The sequence below is a fragment of the Haliaeetus albicilla genome, chromosome 4 (assembly GCF_947461875.1).
Source record: "Haliaeetus albicilla chromosome 4, bHalAlb1.1, whole genome shotgun sequence".
NCBI classification, from domain to species: Eukaryota; Metazoa; Chordata; class Aves; order Accipitriformes; family Accipitridae; genus Haliaeetus; species Haliaeetus albicilla.
The window spans coordinates 45,874,904-45,894,191 of NC_091486.1; the positions used below are offsets into that span (position 1 = coordinate 45,874,904).

The following is a 19,288-nucleotide window of genomic DNA, read 5'->3' on the forward strand; positions in this document are numbered from 1 at the left end:
AGACACCATGTCTGAAATAACACTGCAGAGAAAGACAGGGCAGTCTGCTTTGCAGAAAGGCTATTATCTGTCCCTCTCCACGTTGATGGAATGTATGAATCATCTTCTTAACCCCCACAACAGTGCTGCAGCTGTCAACTTTCCAGCCGTGGCAAGGAAAACAGAGCTCGAAAACGTTGAAAGGCCTTATGCTTTTTCTATGACTGGGGATCTGGCACATATTTTGTGGGGTTCTCTGGAGGGTTTAACTGTGCCTCTACACAGATCTGGGGTATAGCACCATTTTTGGGGGGACTATGCAGTTCTTTTATTGTTCTGTGTTCTGACTGGTGGCAATAACAAGATCCTGACAGTGATAAGCCACACTACTTGCTGGTAAACTGCCAGCACAGTGACATGACCAGCATTAAAATAAACACTGACCAGAACAAGCATATCTCATTTAGCTTTGGAAAAGGACATTGTGAAGCTGTATCTTCAGCCCTGGAAGCCTCTGATATTTTAAAAAACCACACCAAAATGGGGGCAGTAAAAAATTATGGGGACCTGTCCTTGAACATGAATACAGAGCCCAGGCCAGCAATGGTCTTGCCACAATTTATGGTGCAGTTGTCAGGGGCATAGTCCATGGCCTGTTTAGGAAAGCTCTTTTGAAAAGAAGTTTGGAAATTGTTAAGTCACATGTTAAAAGCACCGCCCAAGATATTGCAAAAAAAGTGCTTCCAAGGTTGTCACGGACAACTTGGAAATGCTGTCAAATCAGGAGCACTAGGGACTTGCTTATATTCAAAGAAAAAAAACTTAAAATAAAAAGCTGTGTCAAGCCTCTGGAGGGAAGGTCCACCCCAGCCCTTGGAGAACAAAAAGGAACAAGAGAACAGTTGGACCAGGACAAGAAAAAAAAGAACAGCAATCCAGGCTCCACCGTGCAAAAGACACAAAAAAAAAAACCCCTGATAAAGAGGTCCCCTTATACTAGAAAAGGAAATATATTCTAAAAGGGATGGTTTTCATTCATGACTGCTCAGAAGAATGTACCGAATACGAGCTGGATTTGTTTGAAGTGTCCCCAACACAGACCAGCCTTGAAAAAGCCAGGGACAACATAGGGCATGTTGGAAAGCTTTGGAGAAGAGCCTTGCCCTCCAGATTGCTCCCTTCTCTCTCCTCTTCCCAGGGCATGCAAGGTGAAGGACAAGCAGGACACACCACCTGGAACCTGAGCAGGTCCCAGGAGGGACAGCCCCTGGGAAAAGCCCTGAACACTGCCCCAGGCTCTCTGACTGGTCATTACACTTGACTGCCAGCAAGGCTAAGGAAGACTCCAAAGAAGAAAGCCCATGTTCTTTCTTCATCTTCAGCTTTGCTTTTCCTCTCCATTCACGCAGAAGTTGCTCTCCGGCAAAGCTGTCCACTGCAGTATTCTGCTGGGGCATTTTTTCTGCTTTCTAAGCTGGGGGAAGAATAAAGGGCAGGGAGAGGGGTCAGGACACATCAGAGTCTGAGGGAGGACAAGGAAAGCAGCCTCACCTTGTTCACCAGCAGCTCGCGGCAACAGCACTCCGACACGCTATCCCAGATGTCTGTGATATCTGGGGAAGAAGGATGGGCCATGCTCGCAGTCAATAAGCTCCCCACCTTGCCAAGCCAGCAGATGCAGGCATCATCCTACACCACCACCTCCCCCCTGAAATCACCCGTGCAGGAATTGGCCTGCAGAGCTGAGTTTTAACCATGTCCCCATAAGAAGACTTCTCTGATGGGGACAGAGGTCTGCTTGAAATAGAGACATGAGAAGGCTTTGCACAAGGATGTCCTCCCATCCACAACTGGAAGGCATCTCTGAATTCACAGTGTCTTGAGTCTGAATTCTGTCGGAATTCATCTGTCTTGAGCATGGGACCTTCTGGCAGCACTTACCCTTTCTGAAAGCCACCAGGTGTGGGGACAGCACATGGAAGAAGGCAGAGGAGAACAACTCCACGGTTGCAGCTCCTCCTGGCCGACCTCATTCACTTCTCCTCCATGCCTGGGCTCATCCCTGACTCACAGGGAAGTGCGGGTTAGGGTGCTGTGGGGACATAAGGTGGCCTGGTGAGGTGGGGTGTCCCACTGCAACCACAGCTCATGTCAGAGGGGCTGCAGGGACCACCTCTAGCCCCTCAGGCACCCTGCCAGGCTTCACCCTACAAGGGGAAGGGGGCATTTTGGGAGGCTTCCCCCATCCATCCACTGCCCTCTTCACAGGGAGACCCAAAGAGTCATGGACAACCACCGTTGAACCTCACCTGAGCAGACGCAAACACGGTGCCAGAGAAACAAGATTAGAAGACTTGAAGGTTGAAAAAAGTCAAGTTGAAAATAAAAAAAAAACACTCTCAAAGATAATTTAAGTTTCAGGAGTCCTTGCTCAAAAGTTGCACAAGCAGAGAACCTCTAGATGAAGAGGACCACACGCCTTGGAAAAAGATTGCTTGAAATTGTTTTGAGATGGGTATGAAAAGTAGCCTGAGTGGAGAGCAAGACAACAAATTCCAAGCAAATATCTTTAACACTGGATCTCAGCACAGATACAAAAGAGCATGGCAGATTGGAAAACAGTTTTTCTTGGAACTGCAGTTGAAGCCAAGTAGGCTTTGTATAAACCTCACCTGATGTGTGCTCAGATCCTCTTCATTCTCCTGAGAGATTCTCTGCTCCCTCACTTGCTCTCTTCCTGTTGGGGACCACTGTTATCCCCACTGTGGCCCCCTGTGCCAGTTCAGGTCCTCTCTGTCCCCCTCCAGGCACACTTGGATGGCCTCCAGGCCGATTCATTACTTTTCAGGACTTCTCCCATTCCTCCTCCAAGCACTCAGATTTCCTCAGTTCCCCCTCATGCAAACTGTGATTCCTCCCATGTCCTCGTGAGTATGCACAGATCTTCCATTCCCACGCACGTGCGTTCAGATCCCTTCTCTTCACCACAGCTCACACTCTGATCCTTTCTGCTTCCCTCTTTGCATACACAGATTCCCCTCTACACCCCTGTTCTGCATGATCTGATGCCTTCCACTCCCACCCAAGCATCCTCCTAGACCCTCCATCGCTGTCCATGAGCATTCACAAGATCTACCCTCTTTCCTTCTCTGGATGTTCAGATCCCCTCCTTTCTCCTGCTCCTATTCCATTTCCCTCGTCCCCTCCATCTCCATCTGCCTTCTGGTCCCTTTACCCATCATCCTCATTCTCAGAGCCCCTCCTTTTCTCCCCATCTTCTTTCTCTACACGTTGTCATCCCCTCCCTCAGTACTCAGATACCCTCCGTTCCCCTCCACAGGCTTGCACGAAGCAAAATGGAAGGGGTAAGAGCATGCAAAAAGGGGAACGACTGGCATCTGAGCACAGATTGAGAGGAATAGAGAAAAAGTGGGCACACGGTGGAAGAGAACACTTCTCCGAGTTTTATTTACAAAGCTTGTAGTTTTGGACTGGACAAGGAATTGGGGGTCAGGGGAAGATATGCTTCACCCCACCCCTCTTCCATTTTACTGAGTTTATCTACAAATTCCAGCCTCCAGGTGCATCTGGGATCACACACACACACATTTATGGTTGGGTAAGTTGAAAAAAAGCTGTTGAATAATTTAGTTTAGAAATCACCAGGTCAGTCCATTTGGCAATTCTCCCCCTGCAGTCCTTGTCATCCCACAGCAACAGGAGCCCAAACCTTGCAGTCCAGCTAGTATTTTACAAACATCTCCCCCCACTTAGAAGTTCTCGGAGCTGATGCTCTGACTCTCCTCCTGCAGCTGGGAGGCTGTGGTGTCTCCAGGCGAAGCTACATTTAAATACCCAATCTCAGAAGGTTGAGAGGGGGATAAGCAAAAGGATGAGTCTTGGCTTTCAGCTTCTCCTTCATGCTTCGTGTCTTGTGTGGTCTTCAGGGTGCTGAGAGAGTCTGGTGGTTCTCGTGATGGGAAGCTGAAAACAGATTTCCTCTCTTAAGTCATTCTGCAAACTCTATCTGACCCTCCACCACCTGCACAGCCCCAATATTCCTCCCAACATCTCTGTGAGGCAGCGCAGGACAATGGTCAATGCCTTTCACTGGGACTAAGGCTTCAATGCTCTTCCTCCAGCCAAGCAGCTGATGGCCCTCATCTACGCCAGAACCTACTCAGACTGTCTGTCACACTCCATAGCACCCAAAGTCTGTAACCAAGCCTGCTGCGCTGGGTCTCCAGCAAGCAGAGACCAGAGTTGCAGAGTCTCTCTGCCTTCCCCTTGCCTGTTTTGGCACAGATTGTGGTGCTCCTGGCTATACCAGTGGAGAAATAGCTCAAGCTCCCTCCTGTCCCATAGCCTGGGATGTGGGTCATACAGCTCTGGGCAGCAGTGGTTCTCTAAGCCTCATAGCCTCTTTTGGAAAGACACTCCTCCAAAACCACTGGACACCAAGCCAATTTGTAAATCCCAGTGTTCCCTGACATATTTTGATAATTTTACTTCTCCACCCCATTAGTTTCAGAGTCTTTTTAATACCATTTTCCCTATAATTTGACCAAAAAACCCCAACCCCCCAAAAGAGACCCTTGGAGGTGAAAGCACAGGGTGGAGCAGCCAAAAAGCTCAACTTCTCCCTCACGACATGCACAGAGGCGTTCCCTGCCTCCTTCTTTTACCCCACAGTACCTGGTACGGGGAGATGGCAACACCTTACTCTGTAGTTGGCGGTCAGAGAAGTTAACAGTCTTCGAGTCCTGAAAGGAGGAACAGAGACTTTCAAAGGAGGAGGTGCATGTCAGACCCTGAATTTCAACATACAGTCTTGGTCTTCAAAGTGCCCCCAGCTCCACTGACAGTTCTCCCCATGAACTCCAGCCCCACAGAAGTACTAATCATAGATTTGTCCTTTGGGTCTGAATTTAAACTAAAAAAAAATAAAAATAAAAAACAACAACAACAACCAAAAAAAACAAACCAAAAACCCTAACTAGCCCAGGTAAAACAAACAGAAAGAAATAAAACACAGTGGAACACACAAACAGCTCTTTCTGCCAGGCCCTAAACAGCGCTTTCATCCTTAACAGCTCATTTCCAACCAAAATGGGTTCCCTCCAAATTTCAAAATGTACCAATAAACTTCCAAATCCACCTGTTTTCTTTGAAGAGTTGTTGAAACACAATCTTTTGCTTTCCTGGATTTTTTTCCATTTCTCCCCACAAAGTTCATCCTTAACTTGGTCAATCCAAAACTGAATTTTTAGGTAAGGCATGTCTTCATTCAGTTCAATTTAGTCTGGGTTATTTCTCCTAATTTTAAAGCTAACTCTAAAACTGAGGTCTTTTAACAACTCTAAATCTGCAAAAGAGCCAAAGTGAAATTTCTGTCCTTGTGAAAAAGGCTCTCATCATGCAGCAGCGCGGGGGTGAAGCGATATGGCCAGTGCATTGAGCTTTCACCTGCCCACAAAGTCCCTCCTCACTGACAAAGCCATTGCAATCTACTTTGTGTTTGGTGTCCCCTTCCATCCCAACCAAAGGATCGATTCAGCTCTTCTCCAGCACCCTCAGCTGCAGGTAGAAACACCAACCCACACTCACAGAAGACATCAGCTCCTGCAACCCATCTGCTGAGACCAAGCCCTCTCAGAGTCTCACCTCCACGTTGGGAGCATGGATGCTCCTCGGCGCGCGTTGTAAGGTGGGCACGTGACCAGAGAGCTGGAGTTTGCTCTCGTGCAGCCGCACATTCTCCTCGTCCAGGATCTTCACTCTGAGCACGTCACACATACAAGGCACAAGTTATTTTCCTTCCAGCACACTACATTTTCAAAGGGGCATTTTCTTTTTCAAACTCAGACCCTTTGGCCTCCACAGCGTTCAGCTGTATGCCAAGGGCTTTGCTGGGGAAAGGGGCTGATTACATCCCACAGCAATTAAAAGCCACAGCACTAATGACTGGGGCGTAGTTCAGGCTTTCCTCTGGATTTCTTAAGAGAAACAGGCATAAAACCAGAGAAGCACTGGGAAGAGGCAGGGTCCCAGTGTATGACCATCATTATGTGCCTACCTGCTCTGCAGGGTGGCAATTGTAGACCGGTTGTTCCAAGGGGTCTCCTCTTGGTCAGTTATCTTCTGGAGGAGCCGTCTTCTTTCCTGGAGTAATTTCTCATTCTCAGCTGTGATCTGTGCAATCAGCACCTTCCCCTGAGCAGTGTTACAGAAGGAAAGAAGAACCAGCAATTACGCTTCACTCTTCTCTGTCCTCTGTAAACCTTAGAGAGTTTTACCAAAGCAGTCACCATCAAGCATTAACTCCTAGAAGTGATATGCTATTTGATGTAACATACCCCAAAAAGAGGCTTTTGAGTCACTTCCCAGCAGTAATATTTCTGAGGCAAATGAAGATGGAGCTTAGGTAGTTTCTGAAGGGGATTTGAGGACACAGGTTCACCCGAGGGCAAACTTAAGCCAGGAATCTCCTTTTGGCTTTTTGTTCCTACAAGGACAGGCTGAAGCCCCTTGGCACTGCCAGCTGTTTCCCAGGGCAGTGTCAGTCCTGCACACAGAGCGGGAGCAGCACATCAGGCAGAGCTCTCCATGCTCTGACTGCCTGGCTGTTTAACAGTGCAATCCCATTGCATGCAAACCAGCTGTTCCTAAACCTCATTTCCTTTTTTCCTAAACTGCATTTCTATTTGGAAGAAGGAACACTCCTGCAGACACACTGTAGCCTACTCCCCTGCCTTCCCTTGCGGGAGAAACCCTTGGTGTCTTCTCTCACCTTTTCCACTTGGAGCTTTGACTCGCTGAGCTCATTTTCAAGCTGCTTAATTCTGCTGTCCCTTTGTTTCACCTCATGGATAAAGGTCTCCTTGGCTCTGCGGATCTTGTCTTTGTGGCGGAGCTGCATTTCGTTATATTTCCTTAGGAGGCAGAGAGACAAGCATCAGGCTGTGAAATGCTTTTGTGTTCTGGGTCAAGAGCAAGGCAGAGGTGTCCTGTATTTATTCAGGCTCTTCAAACCCTGAACTGGGGGCCTCAGCCACCTACCCAACTCCTTTTGGCTGTGCAGCTAAAGGCAGAATGAGTACACTGACTTTCTAGACAATGTCTTTTCACGGATCAGTTTGGGGTTTTTTTTGTTGCAAAGGTTATATTGTTAAGTGTCAACCGAATGGAAATTGATTGAGGGAAAAGGACCCAAAGTATCCCCAAAACTGACTCCCATCTTTACAAATCCTTGTGCTCGTCCCTCTCAGCTCTTTATACCAAACAGGATTATAATATCACCAAAATTGGAAGTAACAGGGAAAGGGTAAGTTGTTTATTTGGGTGGGAATGTGGGTGGTTAAGGACAAGTACTTGTGTATGGGGGGGAAAAGGCTGAAAAAAAGAATTCTAAACAGCAAGGGTCAGGCAAACAGGTTGCAGAAAGAGCTACTTCAGTGGGAGCTTCTTAGAGCTTCGACACTGAGGTTAAATATTTGTCTCTACTGAGACTTGTGATTGTTGCTTTTCCCTCAAACTTGTCCCATTTAGGCAGCGTTCTTGTTTATTTTTATCCAGTTGGGTGAGAAGGGAAAATAATGTCAAAAAAAAAGAGAAATCTCTACTGTATAACAGATTATTTGCCCACGTTTGCTCAAAACTCATGACAAAAAGGCTACTATGCTTAAAAATTAGATCAAAAGTGCTCTGGGGAGAAACGAGCAGCTCCATGGAGCATCTCTGCCAACGCCAGACCCTAAACAGCAGCACCTTCAGCCCTCCCTAGGCACCCCCTCATTTTCTGCACTGCCTTCAGCTGCCAAAGAGAACATGACAGCAGACACGCAATACATAACATAATTGAATGCAGGGGTGTCAGGTTAAGGCAGATCTCTCAGTGCTAAATGCCTTGAACAGGAGAGACAAGAAAGGCTACAGAACAGTCAAATCCAGTGTCGCTGCCAGGCATGTAAAGGGCAATTCTTGGGTAGTTTTTTGTGTCTGCACATCCCCTGCCTGCTGCTGCAGTCATTACCTGACATACAGATCCTTCTGGTTCAGGAGACGGACTCCTTCCTCATACAGGGCTTTGTTTTCCTCCTTCAGCAGTGAAAGTTGCTCTGAAAGCTTCTGGTTCTCCTTCTGACACTGGAGCTGCTGGAAAACATCTAATTTTTATTTGTGTGTGTGTCCTCAGCTGTAGGGGCCCCCCTGCCTCCTTTCAGTCTGGTCTCCAAAGCTTCTCTGTCATAAATCCTAGTGGTTCCCACTACAGATAATATCCATCCATTCTGCCCCCCAAGGCCACTGCGTCCTCCCCTTAAAGAAGGGGGAGTGTGGATTTCTGTGCTGCTGGGGGGGCTGTAGGCTTCAACAGGGCAGAGAGAGGTAATACTCCCAGGCAGCAGACTCTGCCAAAATTTTCCTGCAAAAATCTCCATGCTCTGCAAGAAAGGGGAAAGGAAAGGGGAAGAAGCCATCAAGTCCTCCTTCTGTGCCCTCAGAGCTGCATCCCCAGGAAACCTATGTGAATAGGATGGTGATTTTCCTCCAGCTTCTGTTTAAATCAGTGGGATCTGCAAGGGCTCAGCACCTGGCTGGATTTGACCCTATTTCAGCAGTTCCCAGGTACAGATTTCACACTGGGATGGTCCCATTTCCCTCTAGAGCTCAGTGGCCTGATCTGGAGTCAGCCACCAGCACAGCATCCCCTTGGGTGATGAGGAGGACCCATCCATGCTGCAGCTCACCTCGCTTGAATCAGTTTTCCTCTCATCTTCTAGGACATGCAGAGTCTTGGCCTGCAGCTCCACGTGCATCTTGGCCAGCGACGCCTCCGTCTCCCTCGAATGCCGGAGCTGCTGCCGCAGCTCCTCCACCTGCTGCTCCAGAAGCTTCCTAAAAGCATGTTGGTGTGACAATGAGACACTCACGTGGAGGCCAGCCCTTGATGTACCACCATGAATTCAAGGCTGGCTGTGATCTAAAAAGAACATCACACTGCTCTGCACCTGCCCTGGGCAACACTGAGGGTAGAAAGAAATCAGTATATCCTGGTTGTCCCCATGTCCCAGTGGCACATGAAAAGGTACATGGCATATCTGGGATCATCAATCCCAGCTGCACAAGAAAGGGGACTACTGGCATCTAGAGGGTAAACCAAATCACTGGGCTGGCAGGAGGGGCCACGCACCTTCCGAGGCAGCTGAAGTCTCCAAAAATCTTTTAAATCATAAAGAGGGGATCCTGTGAAGCTCTGCCAGGGACACTGGCAGGTCAAAAGGAGAGAGAAAATGTAAAACCAGTGGTACAGTGACTCCTTGAGCCCACCTAGGGCCAGCCACTGAGCTGCAGGAGGTAGCTGCAGGCTGGCACAGCAGCATTTGCTGGCACACACCTCCCCTCTGCACACAGCACAGGCCTTATCCAGCTCTGGGTACCTTTTCAGCTGCTCTTCATGAAGTTCTTGCTGCACACGAGCTTCATTTTCTCGGGCTTCCTTCAATTCCTCCTCCAGGAGTTTCTTGTCTGAAACACGGGCCTCTGCCAGCAGGAGCTGGTGGTGTGAATCTTTTAGCTTTTGCTGGAGTTTTGAAATCTTGGATTAAAATTGGACACGGATTAAACTTTCTGAATTTACAGGCCAGTATCCGAATCCAAGGGATTCGGATCCCTTTGATCACTTAGTATCTGAATCATGGGAATGAAAGATTTGCTTGCTTCTACTCAAAAGTACTTCTGCATGTCTTTGTGTCAAAGTCCTTTAAAAGCAAAACCTTTCCAACAGCTACCAGATTTTGGATCAGACACTATCTCATAAATTAGCAACAATCCTTTTTGCACCTAATTTGATCCTGCACACTTCAAAACCAAATTCAACGATTAGTGCAGAAATAAGGCAGAATCAATGCCATGGAAAACACAAGCTTTTGCAATTTACCAGGTAGCAAACAGCAGCAAATCTCCTCAACAAGAACATGATCTGAGCATTCTGCGCCTGCCAGCCCTACTACCAGTATTTTCAGAGAAATTGAGCTTTAGAGACAGGAGTTGAACCGTCAGATTTGACTTCTATTATCTTGATTATGCTCCCACTAATAACAGACATTTTTCCTAAAATATTTAGCCAAGTGATCTCAAAATGGACTAGAAAAATGGACTTCAGGGAACCAATTCATGAGCTGATAGTGCTTCTTTTTTCTGAACTACAGTTGCACAGAACTGCTAAAATCCTATGTCCTGTTAATTTAGCTCACACTGACGAGTTACCTTTTTTTGTGCTTCACATACTTTGGATTTCTCCTGTGCAAGTTTCTCTTGCAGACTGCTCTGCAGTTTATCAGCCTGGGAGCACTTCAAGAGCTCTTGTTCAAGTTCTTTGACCTTCTGCTGGCTTTTTTCCCACTGTGCTGAGAGAGAGGAGCATGTTTCAGTTGTGTCTGAGAGTTTTGCCCGGGCTTGCTTCAGCTCAGCTTTGACCTGAGTTTCAAAAGAAGAAATCAAGTTTGCACATCAACATATATCACCTGAAATGTCTTGATTAGGAAAGGGGCAACAGGATTACCAGAGAGTGAACAAGAATAAAAGAGAAATGCAGGGAGCGAGTACAGTACGTTTTATTTGGAGGCAGTGCAATTTCCATGGAGCTGAGGAAGAGCACGCTTGAGACCCTAGGTACTGTACAGTCAAACATAAATGAGGTCCAGTCTGTTAAAATCAGCACCTTAGACCTCCCATAGCTTGTAAAATGAGGTGATGCTCTCTTCAAGCAGTGCTCCCTGCTCTGTTCCTACCTTGGTGCATTCCTGTTGGAGCAAGAGATTTTGCTTTTGTAAGTCAACATTCTTCTCCCTTTCGTATCTCAGCTCCCTCTCGGCTGAGCTGCACAAGTTCTGAACTCGACGCAAGTCCTGCCGCAGTTGCTGCATTTTTTCCTCCTGCTGCTGGAATCTCTCATCGGGCAGACTCTGTAGGAACAGCAAAATGACAAAGGTTACATGGAAATTAACTTCAAGGAAAGATAAAGACTAGTAATTAAGAAAGGTAGAAGTATGCCACTAGGATTTAAGGGCATTTAAGTAGCAAGATGGGTAAAGCCAGGCAGCATTTCTTCTGCCCCCACACTACATCCTGCTCCCTACCCTATCCATCCCCTCAGAGAAGCCAATACAACTCTTGAGGTCGAGGGAAAAGATGCAATAACCTGGATGAGGGAACAAATCCCTCTTAAAATTAACCTGTCAAACAAAAGCAAAACCATCCAGGTTTTCCTTAACTCTTGTGCCAGAGTCTCACTAAGGCAACTAAGCAGGAGCAGCACATCCAGCTGCAACTCCCAGAGGTAGCAGAAACAAGGGAAGTCCTGGCAGCAGTAAAGGAATGGACACACTGGCACAATGCAACAGCAACCTGGACACCATGAGGTGATCACCAACAGTCTAGGATGGGTTTCAGAAGATAATTGAGCTCTTTGGTTCACCCACTTTCTTGCAAGTGCCCTGTACACAAGACTAAAAGCTCTTCCCATGTTTGGTGTACCAAAATGCTTCTTCCCAGCATCACTTTCAGCCATCTGCATTCCTGCTTTTTGTCTTCATCCTCTGTTCTTGGGACCAGATGAAATCCACTGAACATCAAGCTTCCCTTCTCAGATAAATTCCCAAGCTGGGAAGTCTTGATCCAGCACTGTAGGCAATGTCATTTGTCCTCAAGATCAGTTAGGTTTCACGGGTTTTTTTCCCCCCACCTGCTTCAATTGGGATCCTTTTCAGCATCCCCTCTGCACCTTGTATCTTGCTTTGGTCTGCTCTAACTGTACAGATTTGCTGCTTCTTGGTATCAGCACAACTCTGATCCTCTCCTTTCCACACCCTCTCCTGCCTACAGGTCACCCTGTCCTCTCTTCTGTTCTAAACTCTTGCATATAATCCTTGCTCCCCATCCTTTCTTCCCCTTTTGGCAGGGCTAGCTGCTCTTCCCTTTCTTTTTTTAGATCACACAGTACAAAAGGTCAACAAATTGCATTTAAAACACAGCTAAACATAGTGACAAACAGGGGTCTTGCCTGCCAGCTGGTAAAACAACTAGAGAGAGTAACTGAGCCATGGGCACAGGGCTGCAGCAAAACCCAGCTGCTTGTGAACTGCCACTGCAGGGCAGCAGTTATGGGATGAGTTCAAGCACTGGAGCATAAAAGCAGAAAATCCCAAGGAGGAGCAGGGAAGATGAACAGCTTCTGCCTACAGCAAGAGCATGACCGCTGTGGGAATAGCAAGCCAGGTCTGTCACTCATGCTCCAAAAAGGTGTTGAGAAAGAGCTCCAAAAAGGTTTAAAACATCATTTAATGTATGACTTATTTCTTTCACGTGTACTAAGGGGGCCATTCAGTTTATCCAAGTTCCCGCTATGTCCAAAAACACAACAGAAGGAAGTGATGACATTCATAATTTCCAAATATTTTCCACAAGGAAATCAGTCAGCCTCATCTCCCTGCTGTGTGCTAACACTACAGGACTGGCTTCCAGTCCACTTTAATTAGGTTTTGCCACTAAATTAGTGAAAATAAAGCACGGTGCAGATGGCAAAGCTGCCCATACCTGTTTAACGCTCCCATCTAAACTGCCTGCAGAGCTCTGCAACACGAGAAACCTGTTATCTCTATGCGCCATGCCTTGATTCATCCTCAAAGTCTCTTCAAGCGTGTTGTCACCCTGCTGCCGGGTAGTCAGGGTATCTTGTTTTAACTGGGCAATTTCTTCCAGTAACAACCGTTTTTCTTCATTGCTCTCTTTTAGCTGCTTTTCTAGCTCCTCCCTCTTCTTGTTGCTTTTTAGTAATTCAGAACTTGAAGGAGAAATAGTAAAGGAGAGAGATAACTATACACATCCAAGGAAAACCACCCTCTGAAGGGGAAGAACTTGGAATACAAGAGTCCAATGAAACACTCAAGGCAACGCCCAGTTGTCTCAGGAGGCTCCAAAGGGGATTTAATGCTGGGTCTTAATCCTGGGTCTAGCAGTTCTGGGCAAGGGTCACTCTCCCCTGGACACTGACCCACAAAAAAATATGTGTCCAAAGGGTCAACTCTCAGTCATTCATGAGTAGGTTAACTGCTGGCTAAGGAAGTATTTGCATGGGGCCACATGAGCGGGTCTGCACTCGCAAGCAGCACAGAAGCACTCGCACACCACCTCGCTGTACAGAAGTATGGGCTCAGGTCTCCCAATCAAGCTGTCTCACTTATCTCAATCCAAACTATATGTCCTCATAAGCTAACCTACCTGTCTTATCCTGGTTTTACTTTATCTCAGTACTTAGTCATCCAGGTAATCAAACTGACTGTAACTATAGTGGATTTAATCCAAGCTTTCAGTTACTAATGAGAGCCTGAGCATGGATGCTCCAACTCCAAATTTGTATTGCTCTACTGAAGAAGAGGAGTCAGGAGACCTGTAAGAGCTTTATTTACAACCCTGATGCCTACTGACACCTGCCATCCAAGGACAACTGAAATCCACAGCAGGATGTATATCATCAGCTGCTGGCAGCAGTTAGCCCCAAGGAGCCCAAGACCATGATGGGAGCTTTTTGGGACCATGTTAGTCCAAATACTACCTCACCCCAAGAGAAAAAGCCTCATCCTAAGGACAGCTCTCATTTATGCCATTCAGAAACTAGATCATGATGTCACTAAGGGAAATGCTTATTCACCAAAATCTCTACAGAGAGATGATTACTCGAAAAGGAAGACACAAAGCTGCTGTGCCCATTTTTGCCAGAAGCAGCACTATGGGCATCTTTAAAAGACTAAAAAAATTAGTCAGCAGAGGTAAGGGGCAGAAAGTAGCACAGGCCTCGTTAAGGTTTACCAGAGCAGTTCTTGTTCATCCCTCAAGTTTTTGATCTGTTCTTCCAAAAATACTACTTTAGCCATCTGTTCTTCACACGTCTTTTCATCGGTACATATATCTTCATGTTTCAGCTCCAGTTTGTTAATCTGTTCTCTTTCTTGTAGGAGTTCAGAGACCTGTAAGGTCAGAAAACACCACGACTTTGATTTTCTTTGATCTCATGGAAACCTTTTGAGCAGTGTAAGGCAATCTGGGGACTTCAAGACATGGCTTGTGATTCTGTAGCTAAATTAGTAGTTCTTCATCCTTGAAGATACAGATGCAAGTTCTTTTTTCTGCATGGGAAGTAGCTGCATGTAAACTATCATCAAATCACATTTCTTTATTTGATTTCATCCTTCTGTTGCCCATCTGTAGTTCTCAGGGCTTTATATCATGTGCCATAACTCTTTACAAAACTAACAACTCTTGGGAAAACAGGACGAGCACAAGGCGCACATTCAGCTGTCTCACACAGAGAGCATCCTCCATCCAAGCCAACCCAAAACAACTGTCTACAAATAGCTGCTCTCCATGTCCAATATTACCTCATGCCTCAACACCAGGCAATGGCAGACCCAAAACCTGAGACATGGAGAGATGCCAAGGAAATAAAAGGGGCAAGAAAGGAAGGCACAAGGAGTGCATAAGGACACAGGAACTCCCAGACTGGATTAGAACCAGAATCTACCAAGACTAATATCTCCTGCTAAGCAGTAGTAAATCCAAATCCTTCAAAGAAAAATGCTTATCTACACTAAGATAAATTTACTTACATTTGAGCAACATACACAGCTTCTGTCTGCATCAGACACCAGAACGGGGATTTCTTTACATTTCTCACTCCTGTATCTAACAAAGCATTATCTTTTTGTAGCTTCTCATGGGATACATTAATGAGAGCCCTGCTTGCTGATGTTCTTTGGAGACTTGGGAAGTATTACAATGGCTCGTAAACTCCAATTTTGAGTCAGGCAATCCCAGTGAGAAAACCACAGCAGTTAGCAGACATAATATACTCCTAACTACAAGCTCAGAAAATGCTTTCTCCTCTCAAATGTCCAAAAACCTCTTAAAAACAAGAAGAGAGTTCCAAACAAATGCAAAGAGCTTTTTGCATAGCATCAGTTCGTAGCACATCATTAAAATTTACAAGAACAAAAATACTATCCAATTTACTCGCCCATTCTATGCGTTAGACATCCTGACAACATTGAACAACCTCAAATCTTGACCTCCGGGTGTGTATCACCCATGAGAACCCAATGATTTCATGCCAAGCTAATTTCCAGCACTGTGTTGGTAAACAATTTGTCTCAACACAGCTGCTCTATCAAAAGGGAATGAACACACTTGTGAAGGCAGGAATCCCGCCAAACACATGCAAAGTCCTCTATTTTAGAGACTGTTACAGTCTAATGCAGGCCACTGGATTTCATCTTGTGATCCCTTTCATGGAAGAATAGTCCTCTCCTTAGGCAAAACCACCAGGCAACTGGTGGCTGAATTACAACCAAACTTACAGGAATGTATGATTTTGATTAAAAGGTCCCCAGATTGTGAGTAGATTGAATTATTGGGGTGCAAAGGTTAAAGAGTGACTCTTCTTGTTTTCCCCATCATCCCCCAAATCAGATAATTCCTTTTCATGTGCATATTCGTAGACTGACCCAGCCTCTTGCTAAACCACTCTTCAGCAAGGCGTGGTCTGCATCCCGAGCTTTTACAATGTGAATTTGTTGCTTAACAGCCCTAAAAAAATCCTGTCCTCTAGATGCCACTGTTCCTCCAGTAAGACTCTTGTGTATGTGCAGTTGTGCCAACAGTTCAGGACTTCCACAGTTTCAGGACTCACAGCTGGTTTAAGGCCTCTCAGAATGCTGAAAAATGGGGTTTATAATAAATGTAACCCCCCCTTTGCCAGCCTCCCTCAGGTCCCCCTTGTCTGCCTGATCCAGGCCACAGATCTGCAGCTCTCCTAAATTTTCAGCCTAATTTTCAGCCCATATTCCTGCCTATGTCTGTACCAGTCCTTGTGCAATTTTGCTGGCATCATACGCTCTCTCTCCTCTATGGCCCAACTGGAAGACAAGAGCACCAGCAACTCTCCCAGCAGATATAAACCTCCAAGAAGTCTATCTAGCAGTGAAATTGCTTCAAGCAAAGTGTACCGAGGTCCTTAGGGCATGTAACAAAAGGCAGCGCTGGGATCCCCACAAGCTGTTCATGTAGACTTCTCTGACTCTTAGGTATTCTGACTTCTTATCACACCATATTCTGGTGAAGAAAGAATACTACTAATATTAAAGGGGACCCATGTTAAACAGCAGTCGTTGCTAACAGGTAACCGTAATGTTGCTCTGCAGGGAGGTCTTGGCTCAAATCTACAAGTACCCTGCCATGTTGTGACACAGAGAGATGACAGTTCATGATCATGAGTCTTATGGTCACAAATAACTCTGCAATAAATACCTAAGTCTGAAAACTTCTACTCTGCCCTCTAGAGAAGGGGGCTTTGGCTACAAAGTTTGAATTACTGTTTTGTTATTAGAATCACTGAAAGGAAAAATAAATTACAGAGTTAGAGACGGTTCCATTAAAGCAGATGGATTTAAAACCATCTACCAAAGAAGCTTTGAAACTGGCTGGACTAGAGAAATGCATCAAGAGAAGTCAAAGAACACACTTGGGGGGCAACTGGGGCTGTTTTATGGAGTCACAAAAGGCAAGCCTCCTGCAGGGAGTCCCACTGTAGGAGCTATATGTACTTGGCTTCCCAATACCTTCTTCTCAGCCTTCAGATCTTCTCGTAACAGTTCAAGCTCAGATGCAAGTTGCTTTCTCCGTTGTCTCCGCTCTCCCAGCTGACTTCCCAACTTTTCTATTGTTTCCTGACAACTTTCCAGCATCTGAAACAAACAAAATTAAGAGTCACTTCCACAACGACATTTATTCTAGCAAAAGAGAAACAAATTGCAGAAATGTGTCTTCTAGGAAAACAAGGCTAGGGAAAACGGTTCTCAAAAGTTGCCAGCAGGATTCCCATACCTTATACGCAGGGCTGGCTGGACATCTCTGAAGGCCTGGAGCCTCCACCTGACCCAACATACCTTGGGAAGGTCATCTCCCACAAGTAATGAGCTCCGTCTGGCTTAGACAACTGGCAGATCCAACTGGCTGGCAAGGAACAAATCGACCGCAGTCAGCCCCAAACCAGCTGGGAAACAGCCTTGTAAATGTACCTACACGCTACCTAGGTTTCACTAAACCCTATACAAGAGTCAAGCACCTTCACACATGTAAACCCTTCACTCCCACCAGGGAGAGAACAAGCTCCTCAGCTTGCAGTGCTGAAGGCAAGACAATCTCATAAGAGAGACGAGTTATCATGGAGATCATATTGGCATGTTAGCTACTTTCCTCCCAAGATATCCATCTGTCTTGCATGAGCTGATGGGCTACAAATATTCAGAAGATGGTGACAAAGTGCATTCACAGGAGATGCTCATTTGATACATTTCTAAACAAAACAATTTCTTTCCCAAGAAAAACCTCTTACCTCTTGCATCTCTTGTGCTCCAGATGATGCCTGTTCTTCCCCACTCATCTCAGTTTTGTTCTTCTGCACTTCAAGTAACTCTGTTTCTAAACTTGTGATCTTAACATAGACAAACCACAAATTAAAACCAAACCAGTACTCACAACTAGTACTAAATGCACAATTACTACTAAATTGCTCCTTGTGCTGCTATTACAGAATAAGCCCCATGTTTGGAAGCAAGGAGGAGGGGATGTGGACAGCCGCCAGCATGGGCTAGCTCCAGCTCACATCTTTCATCCTGCTGCTTCAAAGGTTGAAGCAGCCATCCAAGGCCAAGTCAAAAAATTAAAGAACCCTACTCCACAAAAGGAGAGAAACAACCCAGACTTATGGTGAAAATTCAAGGCCTCCACAGCTTGTGAGCCTTCTACATGCTGCTCTCCCAACACGGAGGACCCTACGAGACCCTGATTTGTATCACAGGCCATCCTCCTTTCCCATGCTGTTGCAGTACCCACGGCCCAGAAGCTGATCTCATCCAAGCAGATGTTGGACCTGGTCCACCAGGACTTGTCCTGGTCCCTCCACCACTCAAAGGAGGCTGTAACTCCCTCTTGCAAGGCTCTGAGGACTCTCAACTTAAGCCAGCAAAACGCTGACCTCCGTGCTTCTCCTGGCAGGCAAGAGTTTGTCTGGACAAGTGCTCACTCTGCATCTGCACCATCCACTCCCCCCCACCCCAAGGCATGTACCCTTGTGGAGGATCTCGTGGGAATGATTATTAGTCCTGCAGTTTTAAAGGGCTTAAAGGAGCTAGGAGCAGTCCAGCTTCTCCTCCCCGTTACGGTTCCTTCAGACCCTTCTGCAAAATCCGAGTCTCGGCACTCACAACCACTCTGCTCCACTGCCAGCCAGCGCAGCATTCAGCAGCCTTTCCTTTCAGCTCCTTATGCTTGGAAGAAAGTTTGTGCTGGTTTTCTTACTTCTAAACCACCAAGCTGGCCTCCCCAACTGCCTGAGCTGGGCTTTCAATGAACAAGGCTGCAGAGTGAGCAGGGACACTGGAAGGAGATGAAGTCCAGATGCAGATGAATTCCAGCTTAATCTGTACACAGCATACCCCATACCCATTCAAGCCCCACTCAATACAGATGAGTGTATGGTGAAGCATCTAAGATGCCTTATGCCTTTCTCACCCTCCTTCCTTTGCACTCATTCGCAGATCATTTTTCATTCATTTCCAATGGGAAGCCAAAGCCGAAAATGTGCCAAGTCTCCGCCAATCCCAGTCCGTTTAAAATTATTACAAAGCAGCACATCAAAACCCAGGAGCTTTGCTTTCACTGCCAGGCTTCAGGCACAAGATGGCTCTCTTGAGGCTCCCAGCAAGGAATAATCTCTAACAGAGGAAAGCTGCTGTGATACTGCTTTCTAAGACAGATGTTGTTACCTAACCTAGGTGTTAAAAGCAAATCGGTGGGGTGAAACACCCAGGCCTCTTGCAGAAGAGCTATAGAGCAATAAACCCCCTTCCTCTTGCGTGACAAGATGATAGTTTGGGGTTCAACATGACTTTGGAGTTCTGGAAGGGCTTTCAAAAGCAAAATACACCTCCCTCCCCACCCCCCAGCCAACTTTTGGTCATGAAGTTGACACCCAGATATGCATTTCCATCATTTTGCTTATTTTTCCTCCAAGCCGCTAACTTTTAACCACTTAAATTGCGCTCATAAGTCTCACGCCAATGGCAGAACAATACTCACATTGTATCCTGGTGTCCTCGTTCCGAGTCAGTGGCCTAATCAGCCAAGATTTTTGTAGGCGTGCCAAACCAGAAAAGACTTCCAAGTCTTTCTCACATGGGGCAGGCTGGCAAACACC

At 46.3% G+C, this 19,288-nt stretch overlaps 1 protein-coding gene across 10 annotated transcripts in view; it reads right to left on the bottom strand.

The window, feature by feature from the left end:
* Positions 1-3,422: 3,422 nt before the first annotated feature.
* CCDC30 (coiled-coil domain containing 30) overlaps positions 3,423-19,288 on the bottom strand; it is a 38,048-nt gene continuing 22,182 nt past the window's right edge. For 7 of the 10 annotated variants that reach the window (XM_069780411.1, XM_069780413.1, XM_069780409.1 and 4 more), the window contains 14 exons: positions 17,426-17,524; positions 16,650-16,775; positions 13,846-14,003; positions 12,574-12,820; positions 10,770-10,943; positions 10,246-10,455; positions 9,417-9,574; positions 8,727-8,874; positions 8,012-8,133; positions 6,770-6,911; positions 6,056-6,192; positions 5,644-5,758; positions 4,675-4,742; positions 3,423-3,963 (listed from right to left, as the gene is read on the bottom strand). In XM_069780411.1, the coding sequence (XP_069636512.1) occupies positions 3,750-3,963; positions 4,675-4,742; positions 5,644-5,758; positions 6,056-6,192; positions 6,770-6,911; positions 8,012-8,133; positions 8,727-8,874; positions 9,417-9,574; positions 10,246-10,455; positions 10,770-10,943; positions 12,574-12,820; positions 13,846-14,003; positions 16,650-16,775; positions 17,426-17,524 (2,118 nt within the window). In that variant the 3' untranslated portion in view covers positions 3,423-3,749. The remainder of the gene's footprint in view (positions 3,964-4,674; positions 4,743-5,643; positions 5,759-6,055; positions 6,193-6,769; positions 6,912-8,011; positions 8,134-8,726; positions 8,875-9,416; positions 9,575-10,245; positions 10,456-10,769; positions 10,944-12,573; positions 12,821-13,845; positions 14,004-16,649; positions 16,776-17,425; positions 17,525-19,288) is intronic. The other 3 variants (XM_069780412.1, XM_069780410.1, XM_069780418.1) reach the window with 3 other exon arrangements.